Here is a 15426-nt window from a genome sequence, read left to right as displayed (position 1 = left end):
AAGAGATCCTGTGTGTGATGGCTGGGGCGGGAGTCGAGGCCGTGTCTTGGTGGCTGACTCTGCTGACATGGAGCTTCTTGTCTTTATTTGTCCCAAGTGAATTCTTTGCTTAGCTTAGAGTCTGACTGTGAGTATGGGATGCAGAAAAAAAGCCCCACCTTTTATTTTCTGTTTAGCGCAGGGAAGCAATAATTCAGCACAAATAGACAAGCATTCTGCTGCTTACCTGGCCCTGGGACCCTTCCCCAGTAGGACTGGTTTGTGCTTGTTTCCTATTTAAAAGTGATTTTTTTTTTTTCCCTCTTCAGTTGCCATCTAGTTGGTGGTGGAAAGATCTGTACCATAGCGGAGCTTTTCCAACTTCTATTGTGTATCAGAGCTACTTACTCAGAAGAACTCAGATTGAGCAAAGCTGTGTTCTTCACACTGGCACAACCCTCAGTCACTGAAGTTCCCAGGCCATGATGAACCAGGGGGGTTGTGTTGATCCCCGTCAGGCAGCTGATCCCCACAATGTGTGCGCAGAGCTGTGCAGCAGCTGATTTGAGGAAGTACAAAAAACAGTGAGGGGGTGTTCTCTCAGCTCCATGAGCCTTCTTGTTGGCTTTTACCATCTGTTGGCCTAGGTGCAAACAGAGGAGAGGGAGCAAAAAGCCTAAACAGGACCAGTCATTTGTTGTTTTCTGGGAAAAAAATTCAGAACGCCCAAGATGTACAATTCCAGAATGTGCTTGGTTACAATATATCCTGGTTAGCAAAAAAAACCCCAAAAACCCACTAAAAATAAGTGAGAATTTAATGGGGGGGGGGGAAATTACACCTATAAAATCAAATTACTCTCATGAAGCTTAACAGTCAGTGTGCAGCCCTTGCAAATTGTTGTCCAACTATGCTCTAGTCAATGGTAGGGCCATCACAGGTGAGAACAACATACTGGGAGTCTGGGTAGGTCCATGATGAAATGTCTATTACTAGAAGGGAAGCAATGGTAAAAATTGTAACTTATCATCACCTCTAGCTGCACTGTCAAGGTGCCTGGAGAAGAATGTATGGGTCATCCCATCACTTCTTTTGGTGGATGTGGCAGAGTTAGGTTTGCGATTAGATTTGACCTTCAAGATTATCTTTTCCAACCAAAAGGTTTCTATGAATCTAAAATTTGCTGTTTGATTTGGTCACTTGAATTAACTCATATTTTTACAGCCCAGGCATGCTGCAGCTATTTAGGACTCCTTAATTGCGTGCTGATTACCTTCATGTGCACAAGTAGTTGAGCAAGAGTTGCATTCATCAAATAACCAAGGAGTTACATGTTTGCTTATGGACCAGGAGTTTTTGCTGTGACACTTCTTGCTCACAGGTGTATTTATAGAACCCAGCCAAGCAGATGGTTCATTTCCTGACTGTGCTGTTGCTACAGCCAGGGCTGATTTACACAGATATGCATAAGCAGGGTTAAAATACTACCATAATGCCTTGTCCCTAGCTTGTATTTTACAAAGCAGCAGGCTGTGCCTGTGGCTGTAGCATGATTACTTGAAGAACATAAGGGTCAATGCTGATGGGTATTGCAGTGGTTGCCTGTAAGCAGGAACAGTGAATCTTTCCCAACCCCCAGTAGTGCTTTTTGCGTATTTTTCATTTGCCAGGTAGCTTGGCTCTAATTTTGCTGCACAGATATTCTTGGAGCAGGGACACCTTTGCAGATTACCTGTATGGAAGGAGCAGAGGCTCTAGGCAGGGTGGAGGGCTGGTGAGGTAGAACACTGTGTAAGCAGCTAGGCTGGCTTGGTAAGGCACAGCTTAGTCACTTCCTTTGGGAAGCATGTAGGATGCACCTACCTCCTGCGTGGGAGCCCTGCCTGAGCCTCCTAATGTTGGAGCAAAATGTTGAGGTGCCATCTGCTTACTAGGAATGGACCTTCTTGCAGGCTGGGTTTGCTGGTCTGGCCTGGTCATGGTAGGCATAGCAGTGAACCTGGGCTCTGTGCTGTCCGTGAAGACCCCAAGAAAGGGTTAGACCTGCTGTGGGAGATGAAAGCAGATGCAGCAAACAGTTCTCAGGATGTTCCCATCTCACAGATGCTCCTGAACCTCCTCCCAGTAGTCACTTGGATATAGGTGGAGAACCTCAGCGTACTTTCAGCACGTCCCTGCGCTGCTGGGAAGCCAGACCTTGGAGAACATTGCCATTGCCTCCTTGCTCTTTTATGGACGTAACACTGTGTGTTCTTTGTCATGAGGCTGGAACTGTCCTTCATCAGCTTTAAAGAAGAATGTCCCTGCTTGTCTGACGAGGTGCTGTGGCTTGTCCCTCAGATTCCCCAGCTTGACAAGTCCTTACTCATCCACTTGTTTGGAGGACGGATTTCATGAGACCCCCTCCAAGCTGCATGAGGATATTTCTTGGCTTGTGAAGGCAGGAGAGTAAGAGCTCCAGGTGACAGGGCTCCCGGGGGTGTGCCTGAGCAGGGCTGGGTGCTCCACTCCTATAGCAGAGCCCAGAGGCACCTGTACAAGACTGAGGCGTGTCGGAAAACCTGATGCCTCACCTCTGCCAATGTGGAGGCGGAGGGAGGAGGGCCAAAAGACATGTCCCTTCACGCTCGCAACAGCTGAAAACAGAGAAGGAAACTCGCTGGAGCCTTTTTTACCAGCGCAGGAGGCCTCACAGTCGCGCTCTCACCCCAGAGACCCTCCCGTACTCCAGTACTCTGGGGGGGTGGCACTCCCACACCCGTCGGGCGATGAACATCGCAAGGAGAAGAGGCTTTTACAGACAGGAGGTGAACAACACCCTCTGGGAGCTGCCCAGGAGATACACGTCCCTCCACCCGCTGGGGTCTGGAGCCTACGGCTCGGTGTGGTGAGTGGGGTCCTGCTTGCACTGCCAGGAGCAGTATATGGGGCGAGGTAGGGGTGTTCCCTGCCAGGGGGAAAACAAGGAGGTGCTTGTCAACACCTCTCCATTAAGAAAGGACATTTGCATGTGTGATGGAGGTGGTTTGTCTCCTGCTCCGGTGCAGGCAGCGGGCTGGAAACTTGGTCACTTGAAGAAAATGTTTCCTCCTGTGGTCACCCTGGGTGGGCAGAGAGGGGACTGCGTAGGCACAGCAGCAAGGAGTGCCGAGCAGCTTGGGGCGTCACCTCAGCATTGGGGTCAGGCAGCTTTTGAGCTGCTTTGGTCTTGAGCTTGCATGAAGATTATCTGGCAGCAACCGTACCAGGGAAGGGAATACTTAGGTGTCCGAAAGAAATTTGTAGATGGTAACAGAGGTGGATACTGGAACAAAGTATCCTTGCTGCTTAGTCCAAGATAGCCATGCTGGTCTGCCTGGACAATACCACCCCCACTCTGATACTGTTTCCAGCTTGAAATCATAAAGTAGATAGATGTTACTGTAAACCAGGATCAGTAACATACTGGGACTTCCTTCATGGCCGATAATAATCCCTAACCTATGAGAGAGCAGCATGAGCTGCGGTTAATTATTCACCTGGGTAAAGGAGCCTGTAGCGAGAGCAAGCAGAAGTCAGACCTTGCTTGGTTTACACTGACAAACTGAAGGAGACGGGCGATTCTTTGAAAGGTAGGTTAAATATGAAGCAGTCTGTGATAGTATCTGAACAGAGCCCTTGTTTCATAACATGCTGAGCTAAAAATAAAAAAGAAAGGTGTATCCCTTTTCATAGGTGTTGGGCAAAGTCTATCCTGCTGCTGTCACAGCACTAATCCTGAAACCCTGGTTTCCAGCTTCTGTCCTTGTCCCTTGTAGAGAGGTGCCCCTTTTGCTGTCCAGGTGCCTTTACACTTCTGAGATGCTTAAGTTAGGCCTGCAAAATCAGGCAAGACTAGACTATTTTTTTATATTTGTACAGTTTTCTCAGGTTTTTACCATTGAGGAAAGCAGGAAGGAAAACAAAGATAGGACAAAAAAAGGAAGAGAGAAATCCTTTCAAAATTTCCTTCCCCTCCCAAAAAACCCCAACACCAGTAAGACAGATCTTTACTGTTCCCTGTGAAAGTCTCGGCTGCTCTGGAGCTCTCAAGGAGGGAGGGAGGAAAGGGTGTTGAAACAGTCTGGAGGTCCATGGTGGTGGTAGTATCGAATGGACAGTGCTCAGCAGGGAGGGCTTGGTTCCGATTTTTGTACAAAACAGAGGTGGAAGCATGTGGAGTTAGGATTTGCTGTCCTCTGCTGGGAATTGCTGGGAGACTTTCCTATTGCAGTGTTATTCAGCAGCTGGCTTTTACACCTTCTTGAGCAGCTGAGAAAGTAACTCAGGAGAAACAGCAAAGTCTTGTTTGTTCCCTTATTAATTTGCCAAAATCTGTAGTGATTTGGCTTCCAGCTGAATGTAATTGGGAAAGAAGAGTCTTCTGACCCCTTCAACACTGGTCTTGTTGATCTCTGCCAGCTGAGGCAAGGACACAGCTCTGCCTGCCCCATGTCATCCCAAACTGTATCTGTTCATTAAATCTGTGCTGGGAAGAACATGGTGGGCTCTCTCAGCTGCGTCAACTGAATTAGCTCTAGCTGTGCTTATGGCAAGGGTGTGACTACTGCTGTCTGTGCTGTGCAGGCTGAAGCTCCATCACCCTGCTCTCCTGTGTTGGGACATGGGGTTAGATGCTCTGTATGTCAGCAGCTGGGAAGGCAGGTAAGAACTTGCACCTTCAGATTAGGAAATCTGCCTTGAATTCTGCAGAAGTTGATTGACTATTTAGTCCGAGTGCCTTCCTCTTATTTCCCCCGCTCCTCAGAAAACTTTACACAGTGCTATCCCCTCTGCTGACATCTGCTGAAGTCCTGAAACTGAGACAACTCTTCACTCAGAGGCCTCCTATGATATCCTATAGCATCTTCAGTGCTGAAGCTGCCTTGTGTAACTGTTCCTGCACTTCCTTTGCTTTTACCGACTGAATGGGGAAATGTGTTTGTGCAAGGCTGGAGGATGCAGCTAAAAGCCATGGGATTGAATATGATGATTTATAGCCCTTCTGTTTCCATGGGAGATGGGATAGGGATTTAAGAAGCTGTGGGAACTGCTCTGGAAATCTACAGCATGATTTTTTCATGTTTGCCTCTTGGGAGGGGTCAAGGAGGGGCTGCGGCACCACTGAGGCTCCATTCAGAATCCCAAATTACAGCTGAAGACTTCTGAGGACCTCCCTTCCCACTCGGAACCTGAGGCCTCCTTTGCAGTCTGAGCAAAAAGCCTTTAGAAGAAGAGAAACTGTCACAGGATTGCCAGTGACATAAACAGCAAACGTGACCGGAGGGAATAACACATCATGTCTGTGGTGATGGCTGTTGTACCATGTTTTACCTTTATAGAAGACTCTCATTTTCAGCCAGACCTGCTTTTACACAGAAGCATATGTGTAGCATCAAAGATCCTGAATACAGCAGAATTAATTCCAGCAGCCTGTATTTTTAATGTGTGACATCCACTGTCTCCAGGATACAGTAAAGGCACTGCCCTGCCTTAAAAGATAAGAGCCTCCAGGCAGATAGCAAAGCAAAAGTTGCTTTATTCCCTTACCTCCTTGCATTAGGGAAGAGGGCAGAGTTAGAACTAATTCTGAATTTCAGCCATTTGTGTTTCCCTCTTCTCACAGCTCTGTTACCTCCAGCTTCTTTCTACAGGTTATAGAGAATAAAGATGAGCCACCAATACTTGGCTAGGAATCCCACCTAGTCATCCAAAGAGCACAGGCTGCGGTCTGCTGCCCAAAGCCACGCAGGGTAGCATCTCCTGTGCAGAACTCCACTGGGTTTCTCAAAGGGCCTTTCTTTGCTGTTCTTCTGTGACCACAAGAATTAACTCTTCTCTAGGAGATGACTTTTGGGATTACAAAATTTGTTAGAACATGCTGCCAATGTCAGAATTGTTTTTTATTTGTCTGCTGCAGTTCAGCCATAGACAAGAAGACAGGGGAGAAAGTGGCTATCAAGAAGCTCTGCCGCCCATTCCAGTCAGAGATCTTTGCCAAGAGAGCATACAGAGAGCTGATGCTGTTGAAGCACATGCAACATGAGAACGTAAGTACTCATTTCTCTCTCTTCCTGCTGATACGAGGGATATTTTCTTGCCACCTGGGAGCAAGTTCTTTCAGGTGGCACCATGTTTATTTTTATATATATAGAGAGAGAGATGGATTATTTTAATATAGGGAGAGATACTGACATTTGGCATGTGCAGGCAGTTTTGGGGTTCAGGTGCTGCCTCTGCTGTGCCCAGTTGTCACCAGTCTGAAGCAGATGTGTAATGGGTGCTACCATGTATTAGTAAAAGAAAAACATTTGTGCAGCATCAGTGAGGAGTCCGTGGATTCTTCAGATGGAGTTCTGTGTTCACGCAGATGCATGTGCCAGTGGAGAGCTACTACCTGAGTCCCATGTGCACGTAAATGCTTTCCAGGTTTAAATGTGGACTTCTCTCCTCCATCAGGTCATTGGGCTGCTTGATGTCTTTACCTCCACTGCCTCCTACCAGGGGTTCCAGGACTTGTAAGTTTGGAGTTTTTTGCTCTATCTGGACTCAGCCATTGCCCAAGACACCCGTGTCTTAGCAGCAGGATAACAGATTGGGTTGAGGTGCAAGGGGCCCAGACTAAAAGCCAGACATCCCCAAATAACACAGAGAATCAAAAGCACATGTCAGTTCCCATGGCTAACACACCCAGAATACATAAATAGATCACATGCCATACTCACAGCTGGGAGACCACAGAATGTACAGACCAAGCTATGTAACGAGGATGTGTTACGTTCCATGGCTATCACATGTAGTGTGATCCATGCTGTGTGACTGCTGAGCTAAGAGGCTGCACTCAGAATGGGAGAAGTATTGTTTGTTCATCAGGCCCCAGGGCAATTAAACTGAGAATTTTAAAGATCTGGCTTCCTTTTCATCTTGATTCTGGCTTTTCTTTTTTTTTTCCCCTCAGTGTTTATGGTCAGGATGGACAAGTCATTTTCCCTTCCTCATTACTAGGAATGAGCAGCATGTGTCTGGATTTGGGGGTTTGGCTGATGGCTGGGTATTTAGCAGCCTGCAGGAAAAGCATTTGAAGGTTCTCAGAGCAGTTCCTGCAAGGAAGACCGTCAACTAATTAGCAGTCTCGGCAGGCAGATACTGAAGAAAGCTAGATGTTGTCTTTTGAGGCAGGGCAGGAGAACATTACAAAGATGAAATTGGGAGCCAACACTGTTTTTGCTGTGTAAGATGTTTCAGCTTCCGGGTGGTGAAAGGCTGTCCGGAACTGAACATCACTTGAGGTCTAAAGTAAACTAATTCAGGATTGTAGAGATCCTTGTTCTTACCGGATGTCAGATACCTGATTTAAGAGGAGGAAAAAGAGCAATTTTCTGAGCAGGTTGAAATCCCAGCTTCACTGCAGGCTGTGCTAGTTAGCCCAGGACACTGTCACAGCAACTCATTTTAGTTACAGTAAGTTAACGCAGCCATAAAAAACCCCAAGGCTAGCCTGGTCCCCTGCGTTTTTCTTCTAGACTCAGGGCTTTGTCTTACTACCTTTTAGCTACCTGGTGATGCCATACATGCGGACAGATTTACAAAAGATCATGGGACATGAATTCAGTGACGAAAAGATCCAGTACCTGGTCTACCAAATGCTGAAAGGGTTGAAGGTAAGTGGGTCTGGAGGAGTTTAGTGACTCCCTCTGTCTCCTCTGTATGGGAGGGTTGATCCTAACTAAACTCCCTTCCAACACTGTATAGGAAGATGTGGGGGTGTTATGGCATCACCTAAGAACAGATATTGGCTGTTGAACTGCTCTTGTTCCAGCACACTGCAGGTGACTGCTTGTTTACGTCAGCTGTGTATCAAAGCAATCAGCAGCCATAGACCTTGCGATTGTTTTTCCATGGCAGCAATTGCATTGCTCTTTGACCTGCCAAAACCCTTAGCAAAACTCTACACTGAGAGTAAGAGATTGGCAGCAACAGGAGCTTCTGCTGAAGGAGCTTCTTCATAACAGAGGCTCTCAGGGGAGAAGACAGAGGGACTGATTTCCAATTTAGTAGAATAAGAAAGAAATATGCTTCTGTAACTGGCTTTGAGAAAGCAGAAAGCAATTACAGAAAACCCCAGGATGTAGAGACAGTGTCTTAATGCTGCCCTCTAACATCCTTCACCTGGAATCAGAGCAGTGGTTTACAGGCATGAGTTCACCTTAATAACCAGTTCACTGCTATCTTGAGTTTAAATAAAGGGGGGAAGAACATGCAGAAGGTTTAATTGGTGTGATTCAAGCCATGCAGTCAGTTTTTGCAATTTTATGTTTTTATGCTGAGATTATTTTTTTGAATACCCAAAATAACTAAGTTTTGATGTTGTCTGCTGTAACCCTGATGTCTTTGATGGTTTGAAGCTATTGTTGTACTTGCTCTAAGGAACTATTGCTTCATCCTTCCTCTTCTGTTCTATGCATCTTCTTTAGACTGGCAATAGCATTGCAAATACTATCAGCAATTCAGGGGAGAGATTCCTTTTCAAACTGCTGCCCTGCAGTAGCAGGATGCAGAGTTGTGTTCGCAGCAAGTTCTGATTTGTAGCTCTCATTTCTCCGCTGGAGAACAGAAAGTCTTGTCTGCTGGTGATCACATTGTGGCTCCTCTTTTTATTGCAGTATATTCATTCAGCTGGCATCATACACAGGGTAAGTTCATGTTTGCTCTTACTCTGATTTTTGTCTGTTTGAGAAACACAGCATAGTCATAAAGTTATTAAATTCTTAGACATCATTTTACTAATAGCATTGTCTGCTCTGGAGTTTCTTTTCTGTCCTACACCCTATATATGTTTGAATTTGCTCATTTGTACAGCATTTTGAGGAAATGCTGTATTTTCTGGTGAGCTGAGAAGCATTTTATGATGCTTCTTGAATTAAAACTGTTTCAGAAAAAATAAAACAGCAATCTAAAGCTGTACAGTATAGCAGGCATGGTATCTTTGCTGAATTGGTACTTGACTTGGGATGTTACAAGACCCCATCAAAGGCAAGCAGAGATTCAGCTGAGCCTTGTGTTGATGTGTTGCGACTCGAAGCATCCGTTTTTTTCTGCTCTTGTCTGTTGTAGGACCTGAAACCAAGTAACCTGGCTGTGAACGAAGACTGTCAGCTAAAGGTAGGTGGAAAAGCACCACTTTGGAAGCATGTAGCATATCAGATCATGGAGGAACTGCTCTGCCAGCAAGAACTTGGTACTGTCACGTTTCCTCTTGCCTTCTCAATTCAAGGTGTTTTGTTATTTGGCAACTGCAGGCAGTGGGAAATACCTGCTGATGTAACTTGCTGAATCAAGGCGCAAAACTTCAAATAACATCCTGTCACTGTAATTCCTGCGGCATGGCAGTTTGTAATGACTTCCTAGATAAATTCAATACTGCTGAGCAACGCTTGCATTAGGTGAACGATCCCTGAAGGGTAACTGGATTCAACTACAGTTGCCTTTTGGTTCCCATTGACATTATGGTTGTGATTCCAGACAAAGTTATTTTTAGTATTGCTCTGAAAGGTTTGCTTGCAGTTTGCTGGTGTGGTGCTCTAGCATGTATTTTCTGTAATGTATGTTACAGGGAGTGGCTTCATTGCCTGTAATGGTTGGGTCAAGCTTGTTCATCTTTAGTATTGAGGGAGAGGCCATCCTCTGTCAGCTGCAAGGTGTTCTTATAGGAAAGGGTGAGTCGTGGTGGCCTGGGAGCATGCCTTCACCACTAGGTCATAGACCAACTCAAATAAAGCACAGACTTGAAACTTAAGCTTCAAGAAAGAAAGTGACCTTCCAGGTAGCACAGAGCCCTGATCCTTTCAGCAGAGTCTTCTCACCACAACTGGTTTTGCAACTGACTTGCAGTTTACAGTGGAATCAAGACAAACCTGTTAAGTCTTTGAACCATCCTGCGATTGGCTGTGGTGTAGTTGGAGCTTTGTTATTATCTGATTGGATCTGCTTAATTTTCTCTTAGAATTGGAGTCTTACTTGCCCATAGGATTTCTTTTTTCTTTCCTGCCCTTCCTTCTTCGTCTTCCTTTGCAACTGCAGATTTTGGATTTTGGCTTGGCCAGACATGCTGATGCTGAAATGACTGGCTATGTGGTTACACGATGGTACAGAGCCCCAGAAGTCATCCTGAACTGGATGCATTACAACCAGACAGGTGAGCAGCCTTGCCTCTGCAGTGTGACTATCTGATGACGAGCCTGGGGATCCTGCTGGGTCAAACCTCACGTAATCGTCCAGTTGTCTTTCTTCTTTATCATCAGTGTTCCTGGGAGCAGAGAAGATCCCAAAGGTGTTGCGCCACTCCCAAAGCTAGTGCTTGCGGGAAATGATGAAAGCAGAGATTTTAGCAGCATAGAAAGAACAGAGGAGAATGGGAGTGACATTTAAATCAGTCCCTGCTGCAAGCAACAACAAAAGCGACAGCCCCAGCAATCATTGCTGCCTTTTCATTGTCCTTTTTCTTTTCCTTTTTTTTTTTCCCCTCTCTCCCCTCCCCACCCCCCCTTTTTCACTCTGAACAGTGGATATCTGGTCTATTGGCTGTATCATGGCAGAAATGCTGACTGGGAAAACGCTGTTTAAAGGCAAAGACTGTATCCTTTCAAGCTGAACCTTTTCCTTGGGGGGAGTAGTAATTCTTGGTGTGCACTTTTTAATGAATGAGGCTACTGAGAAAAACAGGTGTCAGTCTGGTTTACTGGAAGGTAATCACAGGGACCAGTCTTTTTGGTGAGGAAAGCAGAAGGTAAGAGGGGACCTTAGAAATACACTTCTGTGCTGGCCATGGGTGCCCTACCTTGCGGTTAGAGCTCTACCAGTTCAACCTTGCATGGCCATAGCTCCATCCCCAAACCTTTGCATATTCCCCCAAGACCATGGACATGTGTCCTGGCATAGCTGTGCCAGAAAAATTATCTGTTGATGAAAATGGCATGCCAGGAAAAAAGCCTTGGAGCTCTTTTTGCCAGTCTAATGAACTTGTGTAACTCTGTTGGGTTTGTATCATTACAAACTGAGCTGAGTTGTGGGAGGGTGTCCAGGGCTCACTCCTCAATGGGCAATCTTTAACACAGCTTGCCAGACCTGGATCAACTGACTCAGATCCTGAAAGTAACGGGGCATCCAGGAGAAGACTTCTTGGAGAAGTTGGAGGATAAAGCGGTAAAAAAGTTCACTATGGATTTAGGTCCTGGTGGCAGAGATATGGTGGGGAAGAGGTTAACATGTCTGTGTTTGAGATGGGAGAGGTGCTGCCTCTGCAGCAGCAGTGAGGAATTGCAACAGCAGCCTTTTCCCCTTGGCAAGGAAGACATTTCTCTGCTAGTGGCACATCTGACGACTTGGTGTGGATTGCAGGAACTCCCATGTGAGGTGCCTGATGCCCTAGCAAACCAGCAAGCTTCTCTGTTCTCTAGCTTGGCTCTTAAAACAGAAGTATTTCTGTATCTCAATTGATAAAAATACTTCCTTGTAAACTGCTCACTGAAATGTGACATCTGGGACAATTTGCCGTTCTCTCCATTTGCCTTTGCTCATTAGAGCCATGAGATCTAAAGGCTGTATTTCACATCCCCTCCTACTTGTCCACGTGCAGTAATTGTGCTTTCCTTGCTTTTCAGGCTAAGAGTTATATCAAGTCCCTTCCTAAAATCCCCAAGAAAGATTTGTCTGTGCTTTTCCCTAAAGCAAATCCTCAGGGTAAGTCATCTCCAGCATTTCTCACGAGTTTTCACAGTTGGAAAAGAGGCAAGCTGACCACCACAGCTTCAACTCTATTTCTCCTTTTTCTTATAATTCTTATAATTTCTCCCTTGCAGGCTATGCCCCTGCCCCTCCCAGGGCAAATATGTATCAAGTAAAAACCAAAATGATTCCTTATTGCAATAGTGATGTTTTGCTGTTCTTGGCCATTCACTGCTTTTTTTTTTTTTTTAATTTTAAAATTACACAGTCTGTAACATACAATATTTATGGAAGAGATAAACTTCTGACTTTTGTCTTAACAAACCAGAAGAAAGCAGATGCTGGATATAACAGGATGTCCTGGTTCTGGGTTGCAAATTAAGGATTAAGACAGTTGCATATATCAGTTCCAATTAGTATGAAAGTTAGGATGAATTTTTGCTGACATTAGCTTCCTGAAGTTGTTCTTGTTGTAGCCAAGCGGGTGACAATATGATCAGTAGCTCTTAGATAAACAAACCAGCTCTTCTTTGTTCATTATTAATTCCCAGCCTAACATCTGAGGCACCATGGGCTTTGATAAAGTGCTATGAGACCCCCACAGCCCACTCCAGTATTTTTTTTTCATAGTACAGTGTAGATCCTCTTTGTTGAATACCTGGATCTAGTGATCCTTAACAGACAGACGATGTTAATTTATAATTTTCAGAGTCAAAACTGATCTCTTACAAAGAGCTCTCTTCCCAAGTAGCTTAGAGATGAAAGCAAGCAAAGCTGTTCTAAAAACTGAAAAAAAGAAAGCATTAAAATGTTAAAACCAAGTGGGAATGGGGCTGACAGACTAGATGCTATCTGAGTTTTCTGCCCTCCTGTTTACCACAGAAGTATAGATTTCTATATGGATTACTCATGTTAAGACTACTTTGAGATGCAGGACTCTGAGTGGAAGGAAATTATAAAAACTGAAAAATATCTTGAGGTTACTGGCTTGCTCTTCATCCTTCTGCAGCCCCACCTGTGCAGCCCCAATGCTTATTCAAGACTAATTTATTTCTACACAATTTAACTTCTGTTAGTAAGAGCTCCCTGAGGCTGCTGTTGGGCAGACTTTGCAACTCCACTGACAGGAGCTCCTCACTGCCTTGACCAGGTTGAGGAATCTCTTTCATTTTCAGGTCTGGAGATGCTGTACTGGAAATACCAGTCCCATCAGCTTGCAGGGTTCATGCACACGATTCCTATTCTCCACAGCACCTTACTTAGCTCTGTTCCCATCTTCTCCTACAGCTGTGGACCTGCTTGACAAGATGTTGCAGCTTGATGTGGAAAAGCGCCTTACAGCCACAGAGGCATTGGCTCACCCCTTTTTCGACCAGTTCCGAGATGTCGAGGAGGAGACAGAAGCACAACAGTCCTATGATGATTCTCTGGAACATGAAAAGCTTTCAATAGATGAGTGGAAAAGTAAGAAGTTTATTTTCTTTGAAGTTCCTGTCTAGCATGGGACTTTCCTACCCCTCTCTCTTTCCTGTGCACATGCTGAGTAAGGCTGTGATTGCCTGCTGATGCCTCAATGGCAGTGCACATCTCTTACCTTGCTCTTGCTGTTCTGCATTCAGCAAAGATCCCTCCAGCTCTTCAGGCAGACTTTTTTTGCCTCTCTCCTTTGTCTCTTCCATCTCGTACCTGTCACTGAATACCTCCTTTCTGCACATATAACATTCAAGCTTTCATTTGTGTCCTCTAAAGTCACACATTCATGGTTATTTTGTTATGTTTTTCAAGAGCTTATTTACAAGGAGATCTTGTCCTTCAGTCCCATTGCACGGAAGGATTCCAAGAAGCAAAGTGGGATGTCATTATAGTGACTGATGCAGCTGTGGCTGGGATTCACTTCTCCTCGACGACAGATGGGATTTATTCCACACTGCCTTGCTAGTGGCTATCGTTTGGCCTGTGGGACTTCTCTGTGTGTCAACACAAGGATGGCACTATGCTGTGGGTATTGAACTTTGTTCCACCAAAAGAGAAGCACTCCAGACAGTTTTCAACATAAAAGATAAATATATTCTTGTTGAAACTTTAAGTGGGAGAATTTTAGCTGGTGGGTTTTTTTGTTTGGTTGGTTTTTTTACCACTGTATTTGTCCACTTGAGAGAGAAGGGGGTTCATTCTTTCTCATTAGTCTTTTCAAGCACAGGGTTTAGTACATTAATTATGGATAAGGTAAAGAAAAAGGTAAAACTGACTGGGAAGTGAGTCCCAAGCAAAATGATCAGAAAGAATGACATTCAGCAGAACAAAACTTTATCCAATCTAACTCTGACTGTGTCCTCCTTCCCTGAGCAGTTACACAGCATGCAGCATAGCAAGGCTGCTGGCATAGTGTCAGCTCCAGGCCACCATGGGAATACAGTTGATCATGGGATCAGTCTGTGTTCAGAGCAGCTCCAAACTCATACTATACACATAACTCTGCTCAGGATCTTCCCCTCTGGAGAGCCACTGCCGCTTCCTCTTCCCTTTCCCCTTCCTCTCCCCCTCCACCTTTTTCATTCCCTGGGTTTTGATCAGTGCTGTCTCCTCACTGCTAGTTGCAAGCATAGCCTGGGAATTCAAAGCTGCTTCCCCTACTGATAGACTGGGTATCCCAAGGAGCTGTACAAATTAGTTTGAATATGAGTCTGCAGGAAGTTTTCCAGCCTATGCTGAAACTGGTGTATCTTGCAGGTCCATGGCTTATTGATACAGTCATTAGATAGTTCAGTGCTAGGCAGGTACATCTGCTGGTTGTGGATAACCCGTTTGGACTGCAACACCTTCTTCCCTATGATGATCAGTCAGGTTCAGCCAGTCATTCCAAAGTCCATCTCAAGGGATTTGTGCCTAGAGACAAGTGTCTTCTCTGTATCAGAGCTCAGAGCACATAGTCCCCAGGGCTAGAGAAAAGTATTTGTTGAGAGGGCATGTGAACTCAGTAATACATGCAGTGTTTCTCAAATCTCCCCCTCTTCTGTAGCTGCTGAGTTATTTTGGTTTGGTTCAGCAATGTTGCTTTCAGTACTCTCTAATTTTCTTCAGTAATGTTCAGTTTTGCTGTACACAGACCTCAAGGAAGGGAAAACTGCAACATTACCAGAATTTTCTGATCTCTCTTCACTGGGAACCAGACACAGTGTTGTTGTGTTTCTTGGCAGTCTCTCTATTGCAGCTCATGCCATGCAGCACTTGGGATAACCCTTCAGCGCCTGCTGCTTTTTGATAGGACAGTACTGATGTTATCCTGCTGTAGCTGCACAGATGGTCCATGCTGATGAGACGCAGTTTCTCTTGCCTCATATCTCTCTGGATCACGTATAAGCCCTTTGCCTCACTTGTCTCTTAAGTAGGGACTTCTTGCTAAGTGTGAGATGACCTGCGTTTTCCTTGAATGGCGAAAGGGAGAAGTTCTAGCTGCACGTGTCAAACAGCAGCTGGAATATTGTCCTTTTGAACCTGGCATCTGACTTGGCTGCCATGTGCCCTGCGTAATCTTGAACAGAAGTTGGGGAGAATGTCTCGGCAGCTGCCATTAACATCTTGGAAAGCTGCAGATGTTTAAAGCTACCTCTGCCATGGTAAAATGAGGCTTGGTGGTTTCAGAGGAGGGCCATTGTCCAGGTGAGTGTTTGTGAATGCACGGGGAGATGTTTCAGGGCTGTAGGT

The 15426-nt window shown here is 45.3% G+C and overlaps 2 protein-coding genes across 3 annotated transcripts in view; both read left to right on the top strand.

Annotated features, from left to right (window-relative positions):
- The first annotated feature begins 45 nt into the window (after positions 1-45).
- On the top strand, positions 46-13807 carry MAPK13 (mitogen-activated protein kinase 13). Of its 2 annotated transcripts, none has more exons than XM_051808995.1 (12): positions 46-2866; positions 5918-6047; positions 6457-6515; positions 7550-7658; positions 8661-8690; positions 9112-9159; positions 10078-10192; positions 10560-10631; positions 11120-11199; positions 11658-11736; positions 13009-13185; positions 13507-13807. In XM_051808995.1, the coding sequence occupies exons 1-12, from the start codon at positions 2544-2546 to the stop codon at positions 13584-13586; spliced, it is 1302 nt and encodes a 433-aa protein (XP_051664955.1). In that variant the 5' UTR covers positions 46-2543; the 3' UTR covers positions 13587-13807. The 2 variants fall into 2 exon arrangements, with proteins under 2 accessions (XP_051664955.1, XP_051664956.1); XM_051808996.1 differs by lacking the exon at positions 46-2866 and adding an exon at positions 2873-3590.
- A 133-nt stretch (positions 13808-13940) lies between these two features.
- BRPF3 (bromodomain and PHD finger containing 3) overlaps positions 13941-15426 on the top strand; it is a 33761-nt gene continuing 32275 nt past the window's right edge. Inside the window, exon 1 of the mRNA XM_051808984.1 lies at positions 13941-15381. The gene's annotated coding sequence lies outside the window, so the exon portion shown is untranslated. The remainder of the gene's footprint in view (positions 15382-15426) is intronic.

Source organism: Manacus candei, unplaced genomic scaffold, assembly GCF_025592945.1.
Source record: "Manacus candei isolate 608988 ecotype Guabito, Panama unplaced genomic scaffold, ASM2559294v1 h1tg000073l, whole genome shotgun sequence".
Taxonomy (NCBI): Eukaryota; Metazoa; Chordata; class Aves; order Passeriformes; family Pipridae; genus Manacus; species Manacus candei.
Note: the sequence above shows the minus strand (reverse complement) of the source record. Positions and strands in the feature narration are given on the sequence as shown.